We start from the raw sequence: 8,114 nt of genomic DNA on the forward strand, positions 1-8,114 counted from the left end.
ATATTGATATTAAAATAAAATAATAGCACACATCATTCAAGTGGCCATCGGAATCTACGAACTATTTCCACCATCTTTAAACTATTCATTGCTGCTTTTTTTATTTTTAATTAGTGTATATTTTAAAAATAAATATTCAGAACTAAAATATACAAATTAGTGATATTTTTACATAGCTCTGTTCAATTTAGCATTTACTTTATAAATAACAGTCACCTTAATGAAAAAAACAAGGTCACGTTTAAATCAATTCGTGACATTAAAAAATAATACAAAGTTAAAAATAAACCTGTAGCACTGGCGTTTACAGCTAGTCTATAAATTCAAAAATTGCCTGATATAACTAGTTGTTTATAAAATGGTATCATAAGATGATGAAACAATTAAAAATGAGATAATTTAAAATGTAAATATCAATCTGGTTTGAGCCGGATATATTATTTAAGGACATGTGGTTGTCTGTAATATAGATAAAATATACGTGGCTTATTGGGATGAAGTAGAGAAACAAGTTTGTATTAACGTGGTTATATCTTATTTTATGTTCAGTTATTACCCGTAATATATGCAAAATTTCTAATTATTCAAACAAAATATACTATTCATCGTTGAATTAGTACGCATATATCTTATTATTATTGAACTCTGGCGTATTCAGTTTCTTTATTTTTTTATAAAATATAAGATCTCGATCGATAAACAGACATACATAAGATCGACTGTCTATTTATAAGATAGACTGGAAATAGATTGTTAACAAACAAAGAAAAATATAGTGGATATAATAAAACAAACAAATCGTGCATAATAAAATGATAATGCGTGTTGACTCGCGATGAAAGCGCACTGGCTGTCCTCGGCGACCCGGCGACCCGCGAGATAGCCGATAGCCGCCGATAGCCCGCCCGCTGGGGGCGCCGCCCCCGCCGCCCGCGCCGCCCCCGCCCCCCCCGCCGCCGCTCGGGTGAAGATCATGCGCCGATAGCGAGACCGGCCGTCGGCAGCACTCGATACTTGGCTCAGCGTCTGCGGCACCTACTGACAGAGTTGTTTCATTGCCTCCGGTGTGGCGTTGATGTTAACGATTTAGCTAGATGACTGTCAGTTACGTTAGGATGTGTATATAGAAAGACGATCCATAATGTCATCCAGTGTTTTTTTCTTTCGATTTATTACTCGTAAAATTTTTGGGACTATTGGATTTTAGCACGGCTATAGACCTTATTAAACATTCATAAAGTTATGTTAATCCATATGCTCGAGACTAATGGATGATAAGAAAATGTACTGTCAATTATTTTTAGTTGTGTACATAATGCTACACTTATCGTTCGGGTAAAAGCAGATAAACCAATATCGCGCAGTTGAATCATTGAGATCGATTCGCGCAAGGCACCGCACTGGGACCACCACTCTAAATCTTATATAAAAACATCGCTATCTACGGGTCGCCCATGTCAATAATTGAACTTATTTTTATCAATGTGTATGTAACGGTTATCGGCGCGCTTGACACTGTCCGATAACCTAACAAACAAATGGAGTCACGTCCACTAAAACATCGCTCACGTAAATGTACTGAATATCGTAATGTGAGCCGCTTTGAAATACATGTTCTAATTAACGGCTTATAGTTAACTTACTTATGTCACGGGAATGCTAACTGCTCTGCATGCGAATCGTACACTTTCTCAATACATTTCGCTGCTGGACTGACTTTGCATTCTTTCACGTGTTTTGGTGTGGTTTCAAATGTTTCGGACGTTCCATATAATATGATGAAATTCAAATTTAGAGTGACTCGTAATATCCGATTTCTAAAAAGAGGTTCCAGTGTATTCACAATATCACGTTTTTTATGATTAATTTTCGGAAATATTTTCACTTAGATAATAACGAATCGGATATGCTTCTTTTAATACGAGTTAACGTTAAATGATAAGAGCATACAGATAACATTTTCAATTAAGAAATTTATCATAATATCGGTAATCGCATTCGATTTTTTAAAGTTAATCTTTTACGATTATTTGTTTTGTGGATTAGTGATAATTCGATAAGATAAACTGCAACACGCTTAATTCCGCTGACAGTAAGTTCATATCAAATCGTAGATATACATCGTGCAGAGAATTTGTTATCGCTAGATAAGTTTCCATATTCTCCGTGGACTCGGTGAATTCGGGTGAATACTTTTTTTTTGGTATCAAAATATGATATTTTTATGTTCACGTTTACGATATCGACAGCACGGTTAGAGTTGTGGATAAAAATTCATATAACGTGCTTACTGTGATTATCAAGAGCATAATAAATATAGAAAATTATTGCTTCATATAAGTGAACGTTAGATCTATCGGTTTTTATCAATTACCGATCTTTATTTGGGATCTGAATAATGCTAGCTTTAGTAATTGAATTAATCGCTAATCAAGATTGAAATTGCATCGCAAGTAATTTAATATTTTTAATGATAGATAACGGATTAATCTGTGATATTGTATATCTATATTTGAGATCTATACGAGCAATGCCTACTAATTTTGTTGAATTATGTAGATAAATGATTTGTATTTATTTATTTTTAATGTTTTGTCGCATTTTCGACACGAATTTTCACGCAGAAGCGAATCACACCCCTACAAAAGATCGGGTACTATATAATTATTCGTATGGTGGTGAGTTTTCTGTTATGAAAAAATCTTACATACCAAACTCGTTCGTTGTAATAGTTGCATTAAAATATGATTATTGCATGTAAGATAAATATACATTGTGTAAGGGCAGTATTAACAAAGAATACATGTACATATATATATATATATACATACGATATGCACATGTATTGTTGGCACTGAGCGCGTGGCGATGCGCAGTCGCGTAAAGTGAAGTCGGTAACCGTAACGTGGCGCGTGGCGCGGTGCGCAGATGCGCGGCGTGGCGGCGCACGAGCGCGTGTACACGCTACGCACGCGGCCGCCCTCGCTGCTGCCGCCGTCGCCGCTCAGCCTGGCGTCGTCGGGCGACAAGGCGGCGCACGCGCACTCGCCCTCGCTGGAGCGGCTCGAGCGGCTGGAGCGGCTGGAGCGGCTGGAGCGGCTCGAGCGGCTGGAGCGGCTGGACGCGCCGAGCCGCGCCACGGCCACGTTCGTGTGCTACGTGTGCGGCGTGCCGGCGGCCAGCTCGCAGCTGCGCCTGGTGTACTGCTGCGCCAACCCCGAGCGCGAGCCCTACTACCCCTTCATCTGCTCGCTCAAGGCGCACCCCGACGCCAGCCCCATCAGCCCGCAGGGTGAGCTGCCGCCGCTTATCTGTTTGACTATGCGTTCAACAGGAATTTACCCGCCGACATCACAATAACTTACAAAAAAAGTCACAATAAATAAATAAAAATGTATCTTATTAATAAAAATAAATTGTTGTATCATCGTAGTTACTTTTGAATTAGTATCTTAATTCCCACCATGTTATAAGAAATCAATTCTGCTCAAACATGACTCAATATAATGTTCGCTAACCGCACGCAACATCGAACAAATGAAACTGGAATGTGTGCAACTCGTACAATGTTGCAGGCATGGTGCAGATATGCGCGTCGTGCTACAAGAGCATCCCGCACAAGTACCCCGCCTACAGCGAGAACGGCGAGCCGCACGCCGCGCACGCCGCGCACGCCGCGCACGCCAACAACAACATCAGGTGCGCCCTCCTCCGCCCTCCGGGGTACTTTATACACTTAAATGATTATAGCATATATAGGTCCGTTTCCTTTTCCCCGCCCTTCCCAGTCCACTCCTTCCTTCCCGTTGTCAATCCTTTCTCTATCCATAGAAGCGGGCAGCGCATTCGCAGATGCACTAACTAGAATGTTCGTGGGCGGTGGGGATCGTTCACCATCATGCGAACCACCAGCTCAGTTGCCCGCTATGACATAAAAAAGCATTCTTTGTAAATTTATAGGCATTTGACTGGGTTCTAGGGCGTGGCTACATGTAGATGACGACTTAGTTTAGTCATACTCAGTAGCCTATGGTCTACTACACTTTGTCAATCGCTTCGTTAGCAGAAATAGCTTAGTTATATGTCCGACTACAATTGTTCATATTTCATTTTGCAAATTACAAATAAATTTACTGGTCGTCGAATTCGTCTCCGTTTTGATTAGTATGATATTATAATTGCCTATGAAAAATGTTAACAACGTTCCTAGGGGCGAGGGCGACTACTACTCAAAAATTCTAAAATTACCAATTGCCAAAAATTTTTCAATGATACACAAAAAGAATCATGCGAATCGATTGAAAACCCACGGAGTTATCCAGTAATAAAATCTAAAGAAAAAATTGAATTAAGAACCTTCTTTTTTGGGCACATTAGTTGTTCTAAAAAATGGTTGCCTGTAAAGTCGGATTTACGGGCGAAGATTTTACGTGACAACGTCTTTTTCTCGGTAGAATATTTATTGATATGAATATTATTAAATTGCACAATAGGAACAAGGAATTGAATGAAAATAAGAATTACACAAATTTTAACTATAGAAAATATATTTTGTTTACTTAAAAGACAGAGACAGAGACACAAGCACGCGCCGATTCAATGCGCCTAATTCTCTAGTGCTGCGCGCGCGGCGGACCGATCATAGTTCGGTGACTCATCGTAACGTTACCGGGCGTTACACTTTTTCATGAGTGCCTCCGAGCCGCAACCTAATTTAAGTCGTTGTCACGTCAAAAACAAAACAAAAATGCAGTGACTCATGTGATATAATGTAAGTCGTATCGCTTGCAGGTTCAAGCCGTACGAGATGAAGAGCTCGGGCGGCGCCAAGCGCGCCGGCGCGCCCGCCGCCTCGCCGCACGCGCCGCTCGTGCCGCACACGCCGCACACGCCGCACGCGCACCTCGCAGCCGAAAACGGCCTGGGCCTCTATAGGTATCGCATACATACATATGTACACACCACACGCACACACGCATGCACGCACGCACGCACACACGCACGCAACCACCCACACACGCACACATACACCCAACTACGCACACACGCACGCACATCGTCATGCACATACACATTATCGTTTTGGGGTATAAAAATTAGATCTATTCATTAAATTAGATTATTTCAGAGGAGTATGGCAACTGACATTGGGACACGAGAATTTGATATATTAGATAGAGATGTAAACTTTAGCGAGATAGAGATCTTCAGTATGTATATGTGTTGAACTGTCGAATTATCGAACACTAATGTTCTTATTATGTAATGTGTGCGCAATAAAGTGTTTATTATAATTATAACTTAAACTATGCATTAAGTACTAAGACCGTAATAACGTTGCGCGTCAGGTGCTACGTGTGCGCCGGCCTGTTCCCGCAGCAGTCGATGGAGTGGCTGTCCACCAGCGCCGAGTACATGAACTCGCACGCGATGCACTTCCCCTGCCTGGCGGTGTGCGGCGCGGGCGCGGCCGGGGGCGCCGCCGGGGGCGCCGCCGGGGGCGCGGGCGCGGGTGGGGGCGCCGCGGGCGCCGCGCGCGGCGGCCGCGTGCTCGCGTGCTCGCGGTGCGTGCGGCACCTGGCGCGCCAGTGGGAGATGATGGACGCCGAGCGGGTGCCGCTCGAGCACCGGAGGTGCCTGCTCTTTCCTATATAGTACCTGTTGTGACATATAAGTGCAATGATTACTTAAATGCTTAAAATGCTGTTTCATTCAAATGTACAGCATTCGAATAGTGTGCAATTATTGATATAGTGTTCACAATCCTAGCTAACATTTGTACACCTGAAAAGTGTAAAGTGATGCGTATGCGCAGGTACAACATCCCGTCCCCGCTGCCGGCGGGCGGGGCGGCGGGCGCGGGCGCGGGGGCGGGGGCGGGGGCGGGCGGCGAGCGCGTCATCCCCACCCCGCCCTCCACCACCTCCGACCGCACCGTCGCCAGCAATAGCGGTACGTGCATACATACATACATACATACAATATTGCGATTATTATAATTCATGTTGAGCAATTTTTTTAAATATTAAATTATTCTGTTTTTTGACTGATTTCAAAAAACGCAAAAGGTAATAAATTTAATTGTATTTTTTTGGTTTTTGTTACCAAAACTTATTTATATTATCGTTATACGATTTTTTTTTTATTCCTTTTTTATTTAAAAGTTGGCGCCTGCCATGTGAGCACATTCAAATATTCTTTTTAGACAATTTGACGGCGATTTGATTTTTTATAAAAAAAGAAAATTGTCGTCTTTTAAGGTGACAAATTCTTAGGATGTATTTAAAAAAAGTTACGTTTAGTTAGTTAAGTAAGTTGTACGTTTATGTGTGTGTGTCGCGCAGCGTGCACGTCGATCTACTGCTTCCTGTGCGGGCTGCACTCGGACTTCACGCTGGCGCGCATCCTGTACGGCCAGCCGCAGGGCAACGCGCCCTACTTCCCCTGCCTGCTCACGCACCAGGTACTGTGCGATATCATCTAACTCGCTCGTACCAGCTACGCTTGGCTACGCGAACATTTTAAAAATTGCAAATAAAATCTCTTGGCCGTTTTTTCTGTAAATGTTTTTTTTTTTTCGTATAAAATTAGTTTTTTCACTCTATTTCCATTATTGTATCGAATAGTTCTAGGATGTAGTCAATACAAATAAAATGGATTTGAAACTTGTTAAAATAAATGTATTTCTATTTCTAATTGCAGAGTCATCCGAACGCGGAACAGCTCCGCGAGAACGGGTCGGCGCTGGTGTGCACCTTCTGTTACCACTCGCTACTTAGTCAATGGAGGAGGTGAGCTGCACACACTCAATGCATCGTTATCGTGACGTAGCATCTTTAAATTTAATCACATTTTATCTTTAATTTTTAGTTTTATAGCATTGAAATGCTTTATAAATGAGAAATTTTGAAAGAATAGAAAAAATTTGATCACGAGGCAGGATTCGAACCTGCGTATCTTGCCTAACCGTAGCAACGCCTAGCCTCTCGGCCACCCGTGATCCTGCCACAGTAATCGAATTTCTTCTACTCTTTCGGTTTCATGTGCCTAAGGGGCACCCCACGCCATCTATTGAGATGATTAAAAACCATCACAACCAATATGAAACATTATTTCAATGATTACAATATTGTATCGATGGAACGCGGCCTTTGTTAAATTTAAATTAAATATAAAAATTTCTCACATTTTATCTGTTGCGGGGACACAATATCAGTGGCACTATAAGGAGCGAGAGTCTGTCGGCAGGTACGAGGAGAGCGGCGCGTTCCCGGCGGAGCGGCGCGCGTACAACACGCACGACTACCACTGCCACCTGTGCGCCGTCAAGACGTACCGCAAGCGCGTGCGCGCGCTGCCCATCAAGGTGCGCCTCCCCACCTCCCCACCTCCCCACCTCCCCACCTCACCTCACCTACTCACCTCAACTCACCTCTTTGTCCCTACATATTCAAACGATTGTCACTTATCTCTTAACCCATTTCAATAACACAGCCTATGTGTTGAATGTTTCGTAATACCGTCGTTTCTTTTTCAGGAATTTCCATTCTTAAGTCAAAGAAGGACTGAAAACTCGTTATTATTAGAAAATGGAGACTACGCTGTAGTTTGTTTAGACTGTTATGAAAGTTTAAGGTGAGATCTTATGTATTCTTTTTTTTATAAAGTAACCGAGCTAAATATTAAGTTTTAAAATTTGCCATATAAAATAATCGTACGCATTAAAGTAATGTTCTTTTACTTGAAAGTTTGCACTTCAGCATTTATTTTTTTAATATATAGTTATAGCGTTCGAATCTCATGCCAATTATAAAATATGTAGTTTGTTATTTATGACTATTCCAATACAAATGCTATCACAACGATCGGGGCAGGACACATATGTATTTTGTTCATACCAAACTGGTCCTTCGAATTAGACCGTACATGTTGTTTCGAACTGAGAATTGTGTTCACACTTCGATGTATGTACTGGTCCTTCGAGTTCGATTCTCGTATGCAATGGGTCCAAATGGGTCGGTCGGCGGGCACGCACACGCGCGCCCCCCAGCGGGGCTCGAGCCGGCACTAACGCGGGCGGCGCGGGGCGCGGGTGTGCGGCGCGCAGGACGCAG

General features: G+C 42.5%; 1 protein-coding gene across 1 annotated transcript in view; it reads left to right on the forward strand.

Moving 5' to 3' along the window:
* LOC119837067 overlaps positions 1-7,665 on the forward strand; it is an 11,654-nt gene extending 3,989 nt beyond the window's left edge. Inside the window, exons 2-10 of the mRNA XM_038362560.1 lie at positions 2,929-3,292; positions 3,576-3,699; positions 4,792-4,935; positions 5,349-5,633; positions 5,816-5,952; positions 6,345-6,463; positions 6,703-6,791; positions 7,249-7,366; positions 7,538-7,665. Coding sequence (XP_038218488.1) covers positions 2,929-3,292; positions 3,576-3,699; positions 4,792-4,935; positions 5,349-5,633; positions 5,816-5,952; positions 6,345-6,463; positions 6,703-6,791; positions 7,249-7,366; positions 7,538-7,639 — 1,482 coding nt within the window. The 3' untranslated portion in view covers positions 7,640-7,665. The remainder of the gene's footprint in view (positions 1-2,928; positions 3,293-3,575; positions 3,700-4,791; positions 4,936-5,348; positions 5,634-5,815; positions 5,953-6,344; positions 6,464-6,702; positions 6,792-7,248; positions 7,367-7,537) is intronic.
* The last annotated feature ends 449 nt before the right edge of the window (positions 7,666-8,114 follow it).

This window comes from Zerene cesonia, chromosome 26 (assembly GCF_012273895.1).
Source record: "Zerene cesonia ecotype Mississippi chromosome 26, Zerene_cesonia_1.1, whole genome shotgun sequence".
Lineage (NCBI taxonomy): Eukaryota > Metazoa > Arthropoda > Insecta > Lepidoptera > Pieridae > Zerene > Zerene cesonia.